A 21,603-nucleotide genomic window follows, 5' to 3' on the forward strand; every position below is an offset into this window, starting at 1 on the left:
AGTGTTCGTGAAAATTGCAAGATTCCAAGCAGTTCCCAGTCCAGTGTTCGTGAAAATTGCAAATTCCAAGCAGTTCCCATTCCAGTTTTGGTGAAAATGGTGAGCCAAGCAGTGGTAGAAACAAGCCCAAAAAAAAATAATAATAATAATTTTCAGGTGTTTCTTATCCAATGCCTCCCGGTCTTGATTCCTTTGTCTTCATCCCTTCTAATGAAAGCTGCAAAAAATTAAATACATACATATATATATGGGGCAGAAATTAATGTTCAAAAATTACCTGAAGGCTGTTATGCTACTCTCGGACGATTGAGGATGCAAAGCAACTAACATGGAGTAACTATTTATAGTTGTGGAATGCCGGAGACAGGGATGAATTTGAGTGTATCTGTGGTTCAAAATTTGTTTTCATTCAAGTCCTGTTGTGATTTTGTGGTTGATGTTATGACTAGAGTCTCATGCTGATGAAATTGCGATTATAGTGGGACGAATAATATCACTCCAGAAGTCCATGTAGACGCTTAGTTGAATGGAGATTAGCCAAAGTTGATGAAAATCCAATTGCAAAAAAAAAAGTGAAGTACATGTGCCCATCTGCTTATTCAATGTACATGTGCTGAAGTTCAATTTCTTTCAAAAAATTCTGGAAAGAGATTAACTTGGTTAAAATTAAGGGAAAAAAAGAAATGGGCCGTTTGATACACTATAGACTTTGAATATGGGTTTTGTTGGGCCGTTATCAAACTGGGTACTCTACCACCAAGTTTATTGGATTGCTATCTATAAATATAGACTTTTCACTACAACGGTTTATTTCGAGACTACCTTCCCTCTGCATTTAAGGCACGTCAAGCAAGTTTCGAAGGGGCAATTTGTAAGCATTGGAAATTTAAATAATATTGTTGGACTGTGGTGGATAATTGATCATTAAATTAATTACTTTAATTAGGTTAATTGGACTAATATTTATTTAATTGGGTTAATTAAATGACCCATTGAATTATTAATTAGTTTAATTACTTAATTAAATGTAATTGAATATTGAATTGTTCGGCCCAAGTTGGTGGAATATTTAATTCAGTTGGTCTTGGTGGAATATTTAATTCAGTTGGACCAGGCTGCTTGGACGAATTGGATTGCCTAATTAGCGGGTTTGACTTGGTCTTGACCCATTAAAATTATATGTGGATTATATAATTTTGAAGAAATTGGAATATTTGAATAATTTGAAAATTTAATGAAATCATGAACCTGGACGCAATGGTGTCCTGATACGTTCCTTAATTTAATTAAAGAAATTAAATTAAATAAGGAATTAAGAGTTGGTTGGAGATTTTCTCTCACCCTCACCACTATAAATAGTGGTTTCATTTTCAAGAATTGAAGCTCTGGAAATTTGCATATCGAAGCTCTGCCGAAATCTCGTCGGGATATCGTCTGGAACACGCCCGCAGTTATATATACTGCGTATATTGCGCTAAGGAACACGCCACTTGAACACCGAAAGCCCTTCTTTGAAGATCAAGCTGCATATTAGCCCTTCACTGAGGAACAAGCTACTAACTCCGGAGGCCCTTTAGCAAGGAACTACTCCAATTCGGCACACTCCCGAATTCGGCATACTTCCAGTTCGGCATACTCCCGAACTCGGCATACTTCCAGTTCAGCATACTCTGAACTCAGCACACTTCCAACAGGGAACTCGGCATACTTCTAGTTCGGCCATACTCCCGAACTCGGCATACTTCCAGTTCAGCATACTCTGAACTCAGCACACTTCCAACAAGGAACTCGGCATACTTCCAGTTCGGCCATACTCCCGAACTCGGCATACTTCAAGTTCAACATACCCTGAGCTTGGCACACTTCCAATTCGGCATATTCCGAATTCGGCACAGTTCTAATAGGCATACTTCTAGTAGAGAATCAGAGGATTTCTCATATACAGAGATTGTACCCCTTCTTGATTGATACATACTACTTGTAACCGATACTTTGAATTTTGAATATATACAATTCAAGTTTTTCGCGTTTACAGGGCTGAACTCGGCCAACTCGACGGACGCCCAACAACAGGTTTCACATATTTGAGTGTATATATTATTCAATGAAACCGTAGTTGAATTATAATTATACTTTAGTGGTGTTATAATAAAATTATAGTATGTATAAAATGAAATTCAATAACAGGTCTCAATATGTATATGACACAATTAAATGATACTTTAATTATGTTATAATGAAACTACAGGGTAAATCAAATTTAGACCTTGGTCCACAATAAAATTTGCCATTAGAAATATAAAAGATTTCTTTATTCATTTCGAAACGAAACATTTACATGTTTGAGAATTGAAGGCAAATGACCCATAACTAATGAGCATATGCAGTTAGTTTAAGCAGAAGAAGAATCAAAGAACAAAACAATAATGTGATCAAAATTCTATCCTGAACAGCGCTGCACAGTTTGCAGTCTGCAAAACCATTGAACTTCATCAGAGTTTATTGAGCAGAAAAATTCCTTGGGCTTGGAAGTCCCATGTATGCAAGCCTGGGCGAAAGACGAATCTTGGGACTGGGGCGTGGCGAAGGGATAGGCAATAAGTTGTAGTCCCCATTAACTCTGGGTGAGAGGTTAACCTTTTCAAGAGCTTGGGATTGAAGATCCAATGGATAGTCCCTCACACACCCAATACGAGCACCCACTCCACTTGACCACTTGCAAGACAGGCGTTTGCCCAGGTCAAACACTGGAGGTGGTTTCGCCTTTCTGATGGGCTTGGCGTCCTCTTGGGAAACAACTGGCTTTGAAACCTCCTCAGATGGAATACAAGTTTCCTTGCTCTCACTTTCTGCTGTCTCTTTCTTGGACCCCGACCCAATGAGCGAAGGCTTGTCGTCGTCTATTGCACACCTCTGCAACACGCAATGCTTAAATGTGAGTCACTCTCAATATTGCACATCAACCTAGCAACTTGTGTAAATTTATTGTTGGGTAGAGACCAATAACTGGTCAAGTCAAACAATTGGTGGCTAGTGAATTATTGGGCGGAGGTCTGAATGGCCTAGTTCAGTACTTTGCCTCTAAAAAATGTGGTGATATATAAGAAAATAAAATTGTGTCTTAATTACGAGCTATAATTTTTAGCGTAATGGTAGTGGGGATGGAGAATTGTTGAGTGGAGGCCTAATACTAAGCCAAGCCCAGCAATTGGTGGTTAGGGGATTGTTGGACAGAGTCCTGAATGGCTTAATCCAGCACCTTGCCTCTAAAAAACTGTGGTGGTATATAAGGAAATAAAGTTGTGTCTTAGCTACGAGCTATAATTAATAGCGTAATGGTAGTGGGGATAGAGAACTGTGGAGCGGGGCCCGGTAATGAGCCAAGTCCAACAATTGGTGGCTAAGGAATTGTTGGGCAGAGGCCCGGTAATGAGTCAAGTCCAGCAATAGGTGGCTAAAGGATTGTTGGACAGAAGCATGGATAGCCAAGTCTAGCACCCTGCCTCTAAAAAATATGACGGTATATATGAAAATAAAATTTCGCCTTCACTAGAAGTTATAGCTCTTGGGATAGTGGTAAGTGCAAAAACTGTGCAGTTAAGACTGACAGGTGCTGGGCAGAATTGTTCCAGTAACAAGCCAAGTCCAACAATTGGTTGTTAGGGAATTTTTGGAAAGAGGTCTAAATGGCCAAATTCAACATCATATTTCTCAAAAACGTGGGAGGGTGAACTATAATTTTTAACTTAGTCGTAAGCGATTTTCTGAGCTGAGTGCTCACCTTAACATTGGTCAAATCCACGTTGTGCTCCTCAAGGAAACTGATGAACTCCTTGAAATTGTCTTCAGTTGGTAGATAATGACCACTGTACGGCCAAATTGCCTAAGCAAATGAAATGATGACAGATTAATAAAGCATGTTAGGAAGTAATTAATTGCGTGCAATGAGCATTATGAACCAATTCAACCATACATACCTCAAGAATCCCATCATGGGCAACCAGTCTCCCAGCTGCTGTTGTAGCCCCACCAGAAAGAAAACTGGAGTGCTGAAAGGCTCCTTTCTTTTTCTGCCCCACGTAAAGGGCCCTTGCCGTGCTAAGCACAAATATCCATTTTGATCCTTCTTCTGTGTTTAGAAGTGACCCACTCTCCTTGTAAACTAACTTCCCCTCTTCAACAATCACTCTATATGCTTCCCTCTCTTTCTGAAATTAGATAGGATCGGATGAGCGTTACAATTAAGCATATTGTTGGGCGGAGGCCGGTAAAAGGCCAGTCCCACCTAAAATTGCTTCTTCACTAAACATTTGATCTAACATCTGGTGTGAGAGTCAAATCACGGGTTCGCGTCTCATGGGACAATTGTTAGGTGGTGGCCAGTGAAGGGCCAAATCGAGCAACTGGTGACTGGGATAAGGAATTGTTAGGTGGTGGCCAGTGAAGGGTCAAGTTCAGCACCCGGTAGCTCGAAAATGTGGTTGCGCCTTCGTGGTGCAAGCACCTGCTAGAGCACAATATTCTAAACGTTTGATCTAACATCTAGTATGAGAGTCGGATCACGGGTTCGAGCCCCATGGGGCAATTGTTAGGTGGTGGCTAATGAAGGGCCAAGTCGAGCACCTGGTCACTGGGAGGGGGAATTGTTAGGTAGAGGCCAACGAAGGACCAAGTTCAGCACCCGGTGGATCAAAATGTGGTTGCGCCTTCATGGTGCAAGCACTTGGTGGAGCACACAATACTCTAAACTTGGCATTCTAGTAAAATAAGTTGTACAGAGATGAGATGATAAAAATGAATGGATAAGACTTACAGGTCCCAAATACTTGATGCAGTGGCGCTGCAGATCAACTCTTGGGCACTTTTTGAGACTTAGTTCTTTACCATCACCCACATCCAACCTTCACAAAAGGAAAGCAAGATAAGTACATATATATAAGAATATATATAGTGAATCAGAAACACATAAATAGGAGGTTAATCTAAATCTCATAATCATCTTACCAATAGAAGAAAGGTTGAGTGCTTCTGCTTGCAGACCATACATCATAATAGAAGTGCAAGTTGTGACCATAACGATGGCGCGGGTCAATCTGCAATTCACACCACAGGTTCAGCAACCAATACCGCATAATCAGTGTTGCAACGACACGATAAAAGCATTAAATCGATCAGTTAATTAGCAGCATAGACTTACAGCTTCAAGCCAATGCTGTAGAGCTAGTTTCTGAGCTTTCTCATCCTTGGACAGACCCTTCCCGACCTGTAACGTTTAAAACCATGGAGTTAACACCAAGAATTCGCAATAACCTTAATTACTACTGCTGGACAGAGGCCGGTGAAGGGCCAAGTCCAGCACCCTGCCTCTTGAAAACGTGGCAGTATATAAGGAAATAAAATTGTGTCTGCTTGATCTTAACAAGTGGTATCAGAGCTAACGTTTGATCCTAATAACTACATACTTTATGCTCGATATAGTACCTTAGCAGCCCTTGTCCTGGCCCGTGACCACCGCGATGCTGCAGTTTCTTGTTTGTCAATGTTGAAAAATGAGATAGAGCTACGCTTTAGAGCTGCAAAATCCAAGGCTTTCCACCTGAAATATACCAAGGTATAACGATATATTAAACTTAAACATTAAATGCTTCTAAAATATGTTTAACTTTAGTATATAATGAGAGATATATACCAGAGCTCTTCAACAACCACTGCACAATCTGCAAGGTTCCTCCTGGTCCGGTAACTCTTGTAGACTTTTTGGACCTTAGTTGCAGCAGCATCAAGAACAGGTTTGGGAGAAGAGTACACATATGGTTCTGGGCATGAAATTGCAGCCTTTGATTTCAGGGAAAATTCATTACACTTCCCATCTTCTCCAGAATCTTTTTCCTCCTTTTCGACGACTAAATTGTTTAATGGAACATGGGTTTTGAGCTTCATCTTTGCATCTCTTTTGAACCCAGCTTTCTTGTTAAGATGCTCTTCCTTGAAGCTATATGTTTTGAGCATGGAATCTGTGTCTTCGTTCTCAGTGTTTATTGATGGAAACCCAAATGCTGGTAATAGCAAAGAAGCAGACAGTCCCATTCACCAGTAAGTATATCACAATTCACACTTGATTCTCTGGAAAAATTAAACAACCCTGCAAAAAAGCATTGCTAAAGGTGTTATTTTCTATTGTTTTTCAATTGAGAGTTCAACAGTTTGAATAAGAACAACATAAATTAGTAATCAACTGCAAAACCATTTGTCCTTTAAACAACAAGGATGGAATGGTCGGGATAATCTCAACCAAGATGGCTAAAGATACAAACTTGTAACTATAAGAACACGTGTTCGAATTCCAAACCTCTTGGTTTGAGCCAATCAGCTATAAACAACCTAGGCTAGGCTTGTTATACTGATTTACCCAGTATACACCATCAGATAGTGACGACTAGGGATTTTTCTCGTCACTCCAAAAAAACAAGGATGGAATGGGATAAACATCATATTTTCAAGAAAAGTAAAATATCTAGCAAAACTGGTACTAAATTTGACCAAAGATGGAGAATTCAAGCAGAACTGCAACTAAATTAGACATAATAACACAGCAACAATCTCTTGCAGAATTCATAAAACACCATCAAAGAACAAAGAAGAATAAACCAAACCATCAAGAGCAAAACACAAGAAAAAAGCCCATATCATCATCAAAAAAACAAAATCTTGGAAACCCAAATCCAAGAAAAGCAAAATATAATTGAAAAAGGGGCCTTAGCTTGAGTAGTCAAGATAAAGTTCTCACCTTGAATTGAACCACAAAAAGAAAGGATTATCTCTTTGCAAAGCACAAGGAACCAACCAACCACTACACTATGACTTTATGAGGCTATCTACCAAAGGTCCAAACTGCACAGATTTGACTAGCTATCAAAGAGCAGTGAGGTATTTATAGAGGTTGAAGCGTAGGAAATGGGTTTGAATAATCAAAGTCAAGGGGCGTAATGAGAAAGTCGTTGTGGAAAAAATGAGAAAGTGGGTTGGAATGGAAGAATGGCGGGTCGTATACTGTTAAGTCTGCATGGGCCATGGAGCTTCATTGAAGCTCATAGGAAGGGATGAAGAAGCTGGGAATTCAGGCTCGTGCTTTCGTCTGGTGCAGTACAGTCATGCGATACTGTTTTAGATTTGCTTCCCACTCAATAATTTGGCATTTGGCAATGAATTTAATAGTACTCATAATGTCGGATTTGTTTCTTTCTATTAAAATACTTGTCTACTAATTTAATAATGGGAAAATTGTAAAAAATGTCCCTCTATAATAGGCCAATTATCAATGCCACCCCTGAGTTATGAATGGTGTAAATGTTGTCCCTCAATTACTAAAACGATGCACATATAACCCCTCCCGTAACGGATCTATGAATCTACATTAGTCTACACCGATTAGTTTGGATAATTAAGTAATTTACTTGATTTTTCCTTTTTGTTTTTATATTGTCGGCACTGTTACATTGATGCTCATAGGAGGAGAAAGGGAAAATATAAAAACAAAAAGGAAAAAACAAGTAAATTACTTAATTACCCCAACTAAACGGTGTAGACTAACGTGGATTCACAGGTCCGTTACGGGAGGGGCTATATGTGCACCGTTTTAATAATTGAGGAGCAACATTTACACCACTCATAATTCAGGGATGACATTGATAATTGGCCTATTATAGAGGGGCATTTTTTACAATTTTCCCTTTAATAATAGAACTCTCAAGACAAGTTGATATGGAAATCTTATGAATGATTATTAAACTAACTTGGTTTTAGTCGCATTGTCTGACTAATTTAATGTTCAATGTTTGTATTTAAATAAGTACTTTAAAGTATATCAATACAAAATTATATAAGACAAGTTTTTTATAATTGACATTAAAATTAATATTTGTACTTTTTAAAAAATAATTATCTAAATACTTATATTGTAGTTCGTATGGTATTAGGTTGTAGATACTATTTGGTTGGAATTACTCTAAGTTTTGTTAATTCGTTTTTGGATAGGTTTGTCATTGTTTTGTCTTTATTGCTTGCCTGCTTCTTATTTTTGGTAGTGTCTTATGACCAATTGGGTTACTGGTGCTAGTTTGCAAAAAAAAAAAAAAAAAAAAAAAATTGAATCTAAAATAGGTCAACAATATTATTATTGTTATTTTAGTGATTGTTGTTTCAGTTTTATAATTGTATTGGATTTAAAGGTGTTGACTTTGTTGTATGAGTTGCAAACATGCATGAGTAGCGGGCGTTAGAAGAATGGGTATGCATTACTTGCACAAATTGATTGTTGAAAATATACTAAAAGAAAGTGATAGAGAATGGGCAAAATCATATTATCGATGTATCTTTTTCAGTTATATCCAGGAGAGGGCTAAGCTAAAGAGAGCCAATGATGCACACTACCTTTAATTTGATTCTTCCAATTCAACCAAAACAAAACTTGAAGCCTCGATAAGTTCCATAATTCTGGAGGAATCAATCCTGAAATCTGGTTTGTAAATAAGAAGAAGGAGAAAAAGGCTTTCAAAAAAAAAATAATAATGAAGAAAGGAGAAAAGATTCAACCAATAAGATGAAAGGATCAAAACATATGTTTAAATATATTATATATAATTAGTAATAAATTTCTATGTAAATATCTTTTATTGGTCTTTAGTCTTTACACGTTGTTGACTGTATTGAGAGATTATAATAATAATAAATATATATGACCTAACTACAGGTTCTATTTTGTGTTGTTTATTTATTTATTTTATTTTTTTTGAAAAAAAATAAAAGAGAAGAAACAATCACATTACATATGAGAGTTTATATCAATTTTTTTTTTTCGATTTTGGTGATTTTTCATATTTAGTTCTTGACAAATTTGATAATTTATTATATAATGTTAGCTCTTTATAAACATATATAAATAAATAAATAAATAAGTAAATATATATATAGTTGGAAAAATACATGAAAATTGTGTGAAATTTGAAATTTTGTGAGATGAAGAAAATGTAGATTTAATTTTTTATTTGTTAAAAAAAAAAAAAAAAAAAAAAAAAAAAAAAAAGATGAACAATCACTCAATCCTAAAGTTACAGATTTATACCATTTAATTGCAAAATCATTGGCAATATAAAATTTGTCCTACTGTTGAGCATACCTGCAGTCAACTAAATAGAGTACGTCTACAATCATCCATCCAGTTGTTTCAAGTTACTTTCAACATTCATTAAAATTTATGAAAGAGTTGTTTAGTTGTTGAGGCCAGGGTAGTTGGTATTTATTGTTAATTAACTATGTTGTCACTATATCATATTTAAAAATGTAAAACTAAATAAATATTTAGAAAAATAAATTTTGTTAACAATTATATTCAATTATACTTTAATTTGTGACAATTATATTATTTGATGGGAAAAAAATTTGTCCGACTATATGCTTAATCAGTAAATTAACTCTTTTTTCTTGAGTACTAGCTACTGACTCTATTACAATGTAGTATCATTTCATAATTACTTTTTTAATTGCACAAAGAGTCAATACTACCCTCACTGGAAATCAAACACATGACATCCCATTTGAGAGAGCCACTTCATGCAACTGGACCACAAGGTCATTGGATCGGTAAATCAACTCTAAATATAAGGATCTCACAACAAATAATATAAAGAATGAGAGATAATGTTACAACTAAAAGATAAAATATTAGATTAATAGATGATGAGTACAAGATAATGGGACCACACCCAAGCCTAATGCTAGAAAATCTTGGCACCAGCGTGGGGTCCTTAGGATTGGGGATTCAACATTTTGGGAGAAGAAAATCTTGGCACCATCAAAATTCATACTTTTAAATTTTGACAATTTAACATCAAACTTAGCTTGTGTGCATAAAAATTACATCTAAACATTAAAAAGTTGATAATAATCAAACGTTTGTATTTTGTAACCATTATAATGTCCAATCCAAGAAAAAATCCAACCTAAACTAGTTTTCCTTAAGTTAGATCACCATATAATTATTTTAAAAATTAAAAATGACATTATTTTTAAAATATAATGTATATCAAAATATATACTTCAATTCATACAACTACACATTCAAAATTAAACTCTCTAAACAAATGTTCTATATATATATAAAAGAATGTCTAAATGGTTTCCCTCGTCACTCGACACTTGCTCAATAATAATAATAATAATAAGGAATATCTAAATATTATAGTAGCTAATTAATACCTAAATTAGGATAATTGAATAATTTTTATATAAGGGTTATATACGATATATAATTAGATATAATTGTCACATATATAATAAAGTTTGGCATAATCTCCACGCCCAGTTGTCCTATCTTAAAGAGGTGCCTATAATTCAACGTGAGGATTAGTCACTGTGTTCGACGGTGGAAACCCTGGGTATACCTAAAAAAAAAAAAAAAAAAAAAAAAAGAAGCTTGACATTAAATTACAAAGTTTTAAATGTTCTGATATAATGTTATAAAACATAGGAAAAAATGTCAAATTGGCCCCCTAAGTCAAGTGGATAGTGCAATTGGATCCCCTAAGTGAAAAAAAAAAAAAAAAAAAAAAAGAAGCTTCATTCAAGTCCTCTAAACCGGTAAAATTATTCAATTAAGTCTAAGTTGACTTGTTTATCAGGTTAAATGCATACGGTGTTGACACGTGTCCTTATTTTATTTTATTTTTATTAAAAATATTATTTATTATAAATTAATTAAAATAATAATAATAATAATAATTAAAAAAAAAATTGAAGGCCGTAGCCCTCGCCCAGATCTAGAAGACGGCCATGGACGTCTTCCTTAGACAGCCGTGACCATTCGGCCACGGCTGTCCTTGAAGAAGGAAGACAGCCGATGGCTGTTCTTTTTTCTTTTATTTTTTTTTTTAAATTTTTTTTAATTATTATTATTATTTTAATTTTAATTAATTTATAATAAATAATATTTTTAATAAAAAATAAAAAATAAGAACACGTGTTAACACCGTATGCATTTAACCTGATAAACAAGTTAACTTGGACTTAATTGAACAATATTACTAGTTTAGGAAACTTGAATGAAGCTTTTTTCACTTATGGGATCTAATTGCACTATCCACTTGACTTAGGGGACAATCTAACATTTTTTTCTAAAACATAAGAATGGTGCTAGAAATCACTACAAAAACTACTCTGATCTTTATTAATCACTCATTGACATGTCATAATTTTATTGGATGCATAAATTCCTTATTAACTTATGGTGAGATTGTTCAATTCATGAGTAGTCCATGAAAATAAAGAGTTTTTATTATTTTTTTATTTTTTATATCTTCTTCTTCTTCTTCTTCTCCTTTTTTTTTTTTTTTTTTTTTTTTGAAACAAAAAAATAAAAATTCTATTCACCCATATATTTGTCGCTACATTTTCAAAATATAAATGTTTGAGGTTTTATGTCCCACAAATATATGTAGGAAAATGAATAGTTTTTATCCATACTTTTTAAAAATGGAATAGTAATATTTATGGCTAATTGTACTTTTGGTTCAAATATAGATGTAAATGTTTAATTTAATCTATAATTATAGGGAAAACCAAAAGTTTAACCCTAATAATTATACACCAAGTTGGTCGTTTAATTAAGGATCGGATTATGCCAATGTTCGAACCTCGGCGATGGCTGTGTAGAGATTATGTTTAAAGTGAGTAGATTTTTTTTTTTTTTTTTGCGCACTGGCATTTAGCCTTGTATGCTGATCTATTTGGCCTTATATGTTGATCCATTGAGTCACCGTGATTGATTTACATCTTCCCAAATGCTTTGTCGGATCGGGGTGTGCGGAACTTTTGGGTTGAAGATTCGACTTTTTGGGAGAAGAATTAAGGATCGGATTTCACGTGATAAATGCGTTAAATAATTATATGTGCTTTTGTCTTCCTATGTTGTCCTTACTTTAATTTTTAATATTAGTGATTAAAATGTGTAAAATTTAAAATAAAAAAGTGACAACTGTTGTGACAAGAGAGACCAACATATTCACATTAGTGTATACAATTAGGGAGGACGTACATTAATTCAAGTTTATAATTGAAAAGCTAATTTGATTATTTGTGCAATTATCTAAGTACTAAGTAGTCAAGTACCTTATGATTTGATAACATCACTGTTAGCATTCCAAGCGAAAGGTCACCGGTTTGAATTTCATTTCAATAAAGGTTGACATATCATGTATTCATATTGAACATATACTATGGATATATTAGATTGTAGTGACAAAAAAAATTATATATACTAAGTAAAATTTCAACAAAGTTTAATAGTTGTATTGCTTTAGTGGTTAAAATTGTAACTTTCCAAAGAGTTAGAGGAGTATATATATATATATATATATATATATATATATATATATATATATATATATATATATATATATATTACAATGATAAATATAAATAAAAAAAAAGAAAAAAGAAAAAAGAAAAAAAAAGGTCTAAAGTGGTTAGTGAAACAATAATTGAGGGATTAAAAATGTTAAACTTTTTTTTTCCAAAAACAAAATAGAAAGGGAAATGTGTTTATTAAGTTGATATTATGTGGTGGGTAGATGACTTTGAATATAAATCTTACGTGTTTTCTGTATGAATGAATGGATACACCTCACAAATTCCTTTCCAATGAGAAAAAAACAAATGAAACGACACCTCACAAACAGTACTAGTGATTTCATTATATTATATTATATAATATAATAATATAATATTGTTCATGCTTTCAAAAAAAAAATATATAATATTGTTCATTATTAATTAAATAAAAGGAGTCATTAAAAATTTGGAATAAATTATATTCTCTGTCTATCTTATCTTTGAACTATCAAAAAAGGATGCCCCTTGACATCTTAGGACCATTGAAGAGGAAACTATCGTCAAAACATAGCTTTTATGTCATTTTTTTCTTCTTTTAAAATGATATTTAGTACAGTTCTAGAAAGTCCAATTTCTAAATATTGAATTTTAACTAACCAATTTATATATCTAATTATATGTACAATAAATATTCATAATAAAAGTATCGATTGATATGACTATCAAAATTTTTAAATAATGACAACTGAATTATCGATCTACAAATATTGAGACTTATATGCTCCAAATAAGATTATTATCTGTGTTAATGAGTCACCTAATTTTATATTAGGGAGACCTCATCTTAGGGTTGAAAAAGTGCAACCGTACATGTATATGAGTTAGATCAAATGTACCGTATTATATTGTATTTAAAGGAATAAAATTTAAATTGCCGAACGTAACCTGAAAATGTAATTAGGTCACTGAACGAAAAAAGATAAGTGTAATTAGGTCACTGAGCACTCCAAATGTATATAATTTCACCTGATAGTAGGGATGGCAATTTCAATCCGACCCGTGGATATCCACCCGAATCCACCTCGCATGGATCGGGTTTTTTTGGGTGATGGTGGGTGGTGGGTCGGGGGTGGGTCTTAAAAAAGAAAACTCGCGGTGGGTCGGGTTGGATTCGGGTTCTATGTACAAGACCCGCCTAGAACCCCACCCGACCCACCATGTGTGTGTATATATATATAATAGTAAAATAAATACTAGTATGTAGTTATTTATAATAGTTTATATAACTCCGTGTATCTTTTTACTATTTTTTATACCAAAACTACTAAGTTTATTTTTAAAAATTAACAATTTAGTTATTATATTTAAATATTTCCATTATTTATGTTTTAGTATCACTAATGGATTTTATTTTTTTATTATGTGTAAATAATTTAAATATTATTTTTTGAAAAACATAATAAGATGATAAGTGGTGGGTACCCGTAGTGGGCACCCGCACCCGGTGGGGGTGGGGTGGGTTCTGAAAAAGTCCACCCGATGCGGGTTGGAGGTGGGGGTGGGTAGAGAAAATATAAGGTGGGTCGGGTGATGGATGTAGCCCTCCCCGACCCACACCCGACCCATTGACATCCCTACCTGATAGTATGTTACCATCAATTTTAGCAGGTTACTTGCTTACGTGGCAGCAGAGTTCGCATTTTTAATAATATTTAATAAATTTTAATAAAATTTTTTTAAAAAAATGACGTCGTTTTATTTTTTATTTTTATTTAATTTTTTTTTTCAATTTTTTAAAAATTTATTAAAAATTATTTAAAAACTATTAAAAATATCAACTCAGCTGCAACTTAAGCAGGTAACCAGCTAAAATTGATGGTAACCTACTATCCGGTGAAATTGCATACATTTGGAGTGTTCAGTGGTGTTAGGAATAAATTGTAATAGATTTTGATAAGCCATATTGTAATTCGTAGATCCCCAATTTTATTTTATTAGATTAGTCGAGTCTTAGACCAAGAAAGGGAAAAATAAATTCATTAGTTGAGGAAATGGATGAAGAAGATATCAAGCCAAAAATCAAGAATTTGTCAAGAGAAAATGGCAAACAGAAGAGGAAGATGTATGTGTATGAAATTTGAGAAAATCCCTCAAGAAATCCCGAAGAAGAAAGAACGTGACTAGAAGTTTGCATGAAGCTATCTTGAAGATCAAGCATCTATGGAAAGAAAGGAGTACACCAAGTGGAACAAGAAGATAACCAAGGTCATAGGTTCGAATATTATGTGCAAGGTCATAGGTTCGAATCTCACATCCCACATATTTTAAAGAAGCCAAGTTAAAATTCCATCTGATCAAGTAAGAGGCGATGGTTTGGCCGAAGGGATACAATTTGCAAGTCTATGGGATGAGATTTCAAGGGATGCAATTTGCAAAGTCAAAGGGAATGAGATTTCCAAATTGACTAAGGGATGAAGTTTACAAGTGAAGGGATGCAGTTTCTCAAATTGGTATCCCAAACAAATTGAAATAAATTGAAATAGGGATGCAATTTCATCTGAAGGGTTGAAGTTCGAAATTGAAGTTCAAATTGATATCTCGAACGGAAGGCAATTTCAATTTGAAGGGATGAGATTGCAATTCCAAATCAAGTAAGGGATGAGAATTCAATTGACAAATCTAGCAAGGGATAGAGATTTCATTTCCCAAAATAGAAAGGGATGAAGTTTCACAAGGGAAGAGATTTCCAAGTCAATTGAAGAGATGAAGTCTGGAAGCAGTATACAGACCCAGATACACGAAAAACAGAGGAAGATATTAGAAGAAGTTGCAGGAGCAAAAATACTAGTCTAACTAGTAAGGGATTATATTGGAGAATATATTTTGAAGATAAAAATCTCAAGAGGCGTGATCTACACCAGATGGAGATTCATGGGACGCCATTTTTGCTGAAACCTCAAGCTCAATTTGAAATATCTGACAAGATCTGCAACGTTATCTTATCTTCTGACAAAAGGCTATACAGCTAAGCAAAATTCGAAAATGAGACCGTTTCTTTCCAACGGACGGATTCTCATTACCAGCTATAAATAGATGAAGACTGAAGCTGAGGAAAGCAGAAGCAAGAAAAGCAAAATACAAAGAACAGAGCTAAACAGAGCATACAAAATTCAAAGAAAGCTTTCCATCTCAGGAGCTTAAATTGATATATCTTTTGTGAGATAAACACTCAGAGTGATACAGAGCTTAGAAAAGAAATATCCAAGAGTGTTAAAATCTTCATCAACTTCAAGAGACTCAGCGCACCATTGAAGATCATCTACAGAGTCTCAAAGTTGGAAGCAAGGCAAAACTTGTTTTGGAGCAAAACAAGGGAAAGGAGGAAAGTAACACGGAGTTGTGAAATCCTGGATTGTCACACGGAGCTGTGAGATCCGAAGCAACAGTGTCGGGAAGACATTGGGCGTGATTGGTGTGGGCTTGGTGATCAAAGCACCAGATCACGGAAGATACGTTTCTACCGGATCGTAGAAGACGGGGGGAAAGTAGCACGGAGTTGTGAAATCCTGGGAAAGTAACGCGGCGACGTGAAACCCGAAGCAGAAGTGTTGGAGGCACTGGGCGTGATTAGTGTGGGCTTGGTGATCAAAGCACTAGATCACGGAATTCATTGTATCTTGGAACCAAGAAGTGGTGGATATAGTGAATTGGCTCTTGGAGAAAAGAGCAAGTGGAGTAGGAGGATTACATCACCTCGCGAACCACTATAAATTGCCTTGTGTTCTTTACTGCTTTCTTTACTTACCGCTCTTGCTTGCTTCTCACGTCAATAATCTTGACACGATCTACACACACACCGTATCGTTTATTTAATTCTGCTGTGCACCGGACTCTAACAATCTAGTTAAGAGTCTTGGTTTATCTCTGGCTTACCTTTTGTTATATTGTGCGAAAAAGTTTGAAAGTCTATTCACCCCCCCCCCCCCTCTAGACTTTCACCTTACCTCTTTTGGGACCAACAAGTGGCCTAATTGCACGTTTTTTGAGTATTCAGTGACCTAATTGTACTTTTTTTTTTTTTTTTCGTTCAGTGACCTAATTGCATTTCCAGATTACATTCAGTAGCCAATTTAAACCTTATTCTGTATTTATATTCTATCACACTCAGCTCTCTTTCTAGTTGTATCTTCCTCATATTAATGTATCATCATACTATCATTGCTACAAGCTAAGAAAGGATGTTTTTACATGTCCTATATTTTTACTATTTTATAGTCAGATCGATAACTCTTATTCCTTTATTTCTGTAATGTATTCTTAACATTTTAATTTAATAAAAAAATTATATAATTTATAAATATATAAAAAATCATTTTTTGATACCAACTTAATTAATATTAAAAAAATTGTCAAAGACCTTCTTGTTGAGCGGCATGATTATGACTTTTCTAAATGGGAGGTCACAATTTGAACTTCGGTGGAGGCATGGACTCTTTTGTATTTCAATAGGTTGAGAAAGTCTGTATGCAAGGACGGAGCTAGTATGGGACAGTGCCCCCACGGCCCCACCCCGCCCCACCCCACCCCTTTATATGTATGTATGTATATATGCACATATAGCATTAAATTACTAATAGTTTGAGTAGCTCAGTTGATTGAATTCTAAATTTGAGTTTATTAACACTTTTCTTATACTTTTATGAATCATTTAATTAACAAATTAAATGCTTTTTTTTAATCTACTTTTTATGAATTATTTAACTAATGTAGTATACAAGTTTATATTATACTTCATTGTATTCGAATTAATTTAAAAGGACTTAAAGTTGATCTAACATAAAAAAAATTAAAATTAAAAAGTATTTATGAATATACTGTTATTCAAATTATTTTATTTAATTAATTATGTTTCATATTTTGTCATGAATATTTTCACATTTTCACCGCACTCAAGTATATTTTTTATTTCGGCTCTAACTATAATGTAATCTGATCTATCAAAAACATTATATTATATTGTAATTTATAATGTATTTTGTATTTAACCATATTATGATTGTTTGATATTTTGTAATTTGATATTTCTAACGTAGTTTAAACTGTCTCCATTCAAATAATTTTCTAGCTTCGTCCCTGTTTGTATGTACGTCAATAGTACTCTAAAATAATATTTAAAAAGTAAACTGCAAACCCGTAAAGATTGAATGGAGCTGTATGAGAATTTTCAAATGAATACATTTGAGGGTATAGTAGTGGTTGTGGTCCGTTTGTGTTTGGTCAATGCACGAGTTTCGAGTCAGCCCCAAACCAGACGTCATTGAATTGAATGTTACAATTTGTCGCAAAGTGAAAATTTGGTACAATGCAATGATCATAGCCAGCAGTTTTCTTAATTGCCTAAAGGCCATGCCATCCCAAAAATCCAAAATATGTTCTTTTGACTATTACTCCTATCTCTTCTTCCTTGCAGTTGCATGCAAAAAGCCATACCATAATCCGAGAAGAAGAGGAAGTAACCCTAGCCAAGATGATTAGGGATACAAATGTGTAATCACAAGATCACGAGTTTGAATTCTAACCCTCTTAATTTAAGTCGGTCATCTATGGATAACTTAAACTGGTTTACCGGACTTCTTGTGATATTTTACCGGCTAAGATCATATGGTGAGATTTACTCAGTACATATCTTCGGATAGTGCTTGTGGGTTTTCCCTTGGCTCGTCTCCCTCATTACCCCAGAAGAAGAAGAAAAATAAAAAGAAATTGAAATGGAGAATTCTGATGGAATTCTCTAGTCTAATTCTAATTCCGCCACAAACGTACCTAAATACCTAATTATAGTTGCCAAATAGGGCTTCTTGATGTATATATTAATTTAAGGGAAAATAGTAATTTTAGTCCATCAATTATATTATACCCATATTGTAAATTTGGTTCATGAATTATTATCATACATAATTTTTTTTTTTAATTATGTGTAGAGTGTCAATTTTAATCCACTACTAACAATTTTAGCACTTGGACAGAACTGCGATTGGTTCAAATACTAGAACCCGCTGGAGGAAGTTTTGGATGTTCTTGAGATCGACAAAGCCAAGATGGCTCTCTGGCAATCGTTATGCGTTGGACCCGTGTCCAGCATGCTTGCTGGACACGGGTAACAGTGCCGTTAGGCACTGTTATCTCCTTTTTTTTTTTTTTTTTTTTTTTTTATAATTTCAGACCGCTTCACTGTAATAGTATATGTTCATAATTTTATTACTATATGTTAATAACTATACATTCATAACTCCATAACTATACGTTCATAACTCTATAACTGTACATTCATAACTCCATAACTGTACATTCATAACTCCATAACTGTATATTCATAACTCCATAATTGTACATTCATAATTTTCGAAGCTCTATGTTCACAATTTTAGAGCTCTATGTTCATAATTTTATCACTATATGTTCATAATTATAAGTTCATAATGTTAGAGCTCTTTATTCATAATTCGATCAATAACTGTACATTCATAATTCCATACTGTAGATTCATAATCTCATAACTGTAGATTCATAACTCCATAACTGTAGATTCATAACTCTATAACTGTACATTCATAACTCCATAACTGTACATTCATAATCTTTGAAGCTCTATATTCACAATTTTAAAGCTCCATGGTCATAATTTTATCACTATATATGTTCATAATTGTAAGTTCATAATGTTAGAGCTCTGTGTTCATAATTTCATAATTGTATAACTGTATATTCATAACGGCATAACTGTACATTCATAACGGCATAACTGTACATTCATAATCAAAAAAAAAAAAATAACGCTGTTAACGCCGTTAACGGCAAAACGCGCGCGATTTTTTTTTTTTTAACTAAATGACGCGTTTTTTTTAAAAAACGACGTCGTTTTGGGCCCGTGTCCACAATTCAATGTGGACACGGGTCCAGGGCATAATTTGCCGCTCTCTGGACGTCTACATGATGTTGCTTTTGGTTCGCTGGGTATCTCTCCCCGCCTCCCCTACCAAAAAAAAAAAAATTAGTGTGTTTTAAATTTCCAATTTATTGAGGAACACCTTAGTCATTTGTTATTTATACATTTTGTATTAATAATTAAGTAATCATTGATTTTGATAGACACATTTTTTTCTTTTTTCACTGGAGTGTAGCTAAAAATTCAAAATTGTTTTGGTTTCTTTTTTTTTTTGAATGCTACTAACTCTATTACATTGTAATATGTATTCAAACATACTTTCTCAACCTAATGAAACACACAAAGTCAACAACGTCTCCACTGAGGCTCAATCTCATAACCTCTCAACATGGGAGAAATCCCTACATGCCATCTGAACACAAGGTGCTTGACAAATTGTTTTGGTTTCTAAGTTTACTAAATATTACGAATTTAAGTACGTTTTGTTTTCATGTCAATAAGTTGGAATGAGTCTTCAATCTATAAACACTTTCAATTCATATGTCATTTTCATTTTCTTTAAAAAAATATAAAAATATAAAAGAGAGTATTGGTTCTACCACAATTGCATTTTCAATTTTCATTTGCAACAAGACTTCACAAAAGACAAGCATATTAGATCATTCACATATATAAAAAAAATGTTTTGAAATAATTTGTTCACATAAAAAAATGTTAATATGAAAAACTGATATGAATATACATATTATAATTCACAAATCAATATCTCTTATTTGAGTATCCATTTTACTTAAATGCTCTTCAAGAATCTATGTAAGAAACAAAAACATTACAAATAATACATACTGGCCATATATTACAGTAAGTGTGTGTTTGGTTTGCACATGAGAATCAAAATTGGAATCGGAATGAGAACCAAATACTTGGTAATGGTAATGGATTTTGGTGAAAGTATTTTGCATGTTTGGTAGTAAGGTGGAATTGGAATGATTACCAATATTGATGTTTGGTTGTGTATGACCCTATAATGGGAATGAATGTTTTAAAAATACGAAAACAAAAAATCAAGGCAATTGATCCTAATATAATGACATCCAAAGCATCAATATGAACAAAAAAAATCAAAACAAAAATCTAAAAGTACGAATTCAAACTTAAAAGTTAGATTACCAAAAGATGGAATGATACCCATTTTTAATTAGGGAATGCAATTTTTAATTGAAGGGGTAATCAAAACCCATAAGTGTGTTTTAAAAAGTTGTCAACAAACACTAACTATGATTTTGATTCTCATTCCTAGTGTGTAAACCATGAACCAAACACACCATAATATATAAATATGAAACCAAACATATAAATATCTCTGCACATTGATTATATAGAAAGATAAATTTATTTTCAGGCAAGTAAATTGATGTTTAACTTTGAAACTAAAGATAAGTAGATATATGTTTATAAATCTTAGAAAACTAGGAATTCTTCATTACAAATAAATATATTCAGTATATATGAAGATTTAGTTGAGAGAATTTGAGAGAGTTAATACCCAAAATCGTCCTCGACTATAGTGGTTTTTCTCAATTTCGTCCTAAACGACTTTGGTGACCTAATATCGTCCCAGACTTTTGTGTTTCGCTCAATTTAGTCCCAGACTTTTGTGTTTTTGCTTAATTTAGTCCCTCATTTGTTATTCTGTCCATTTGGTGTTAAATAAATAGACAATTCAGTAATTTTAATAATGGCATCTCTTTACTCAAAGACATGTGAACTGCGAAATCCCTTTTTTTTTTACGAATTACTCCCAGAATTACTCCTAAAACTGCGAATATAAAATTTGATTTGCAGGTCCGGGAGTAATTCTGGGTGTAATTCGTACAAGAAAGAGGAATTTCACACTTCACAAGTTGAAAGTAAAGAGAGATCAATATTGACATTACTGAATTGTCCCTTTATTTAACACCAATTTGACGAAATAACAAATGGAGGACTAAATTGAGCGAAACATAAAAGTCTGGGACGATATTAGGTCACCAAAGTCGTTTAGGACGAAATTGAGAAAAACCACTATAGTCGAGGACGATTTTGGGTATTAACTCGAATTTGAGAAATCTCTATGAAATGACTAATATATCTTTCAAATATTTGAGAATTTAAAGTACAAATGTTAATTTTGCTACACTCTAATTGCAAAGAAAATGTGTCTGTCAAATTCAATGATGACTTAATTATTTAATACAAAATGATATAAATAAAAAATAACTAAGGTGTTCCTC

General features: G+C 33.6%; 1 protein-coding gene across 1 annotated transcript; it reads right to left on the bottom strand.

Annotated features, from left to right (window-relative positions):
- Positions 1-2,290: 2,290 nt before the first annotated feature.
- On the bottom strand, positions 2,291-7,174 carry LOC109185017 (IQ domain-containing protein IQM1-like). Its single transcript, XM_019335015.1, has 9 exons — positions 6,788-7,174; positions 5,690-6,142; positions 5,482-5,596; positions 5,198-5,263; positions 5,005-5,093; positions 4,814-4,901; positions 3,978-4,208; positions 3,782-3,883; positions 2,291-2,913 (listed from the first exon to the last, which is right to left on the bottom strand). The coding sequence occupies exons 2-9, from the start codon at positions 6,085-6,087 to the stop codon at positions 2,500-2,502; spliced, it is 1,503 nt and encodes a 500-aa protein (XP_019190560.1). The 5' UTR covers positions 6,088-6,142; positions 6,788-7,174; the 3' UTR covers positions 2,291-2,499.
- Positions 7,175-21,603: the final 14,429 nt, after the last annotated feature.

This window comes from Ipomoea nil, unplaced genomic scaffold, assembly GCF_001879475.1.
Source record: "Ipomoea nil cultivar Tokyo-kokei standard unplaced genomic scaffold, Asagao_1.1 scaffold1303, whole genome shotgun sequence".
Taxonomy (NCBI): domain Eukaryota; kingdom Viridiplantae; phylum Streptophyta; class Magnoliopsida; order Solanales; family Convolvulaceae; genus Ipomoea; species Ipomoea nil.

Bases quoted from the DNA above. Each gene is read 5' to 3' on its own strand.
- LOC109185017 (XM_019335015.1), bottom strand. From the start codon at position 6,087: ATGGGACTGTCTGCTTCTTTGCTATTACCAGCATTTGGGTTTCCATCA. The intron at 5,597-5,689 runs GTATATATCTCT...GGTATATTTCAG, and splicing joins GTGGTTGTTGAAGAGCTCTG to GTGGAAAGCCTTGGATTTTG. The intron at 4,902-5,004 runs GTAAGATGATTA...CCTTTTGTGAAG, and splicing joins ACTCAACCTTTCTTCTATTG to GTTGGATGTGGGTGATGGTA.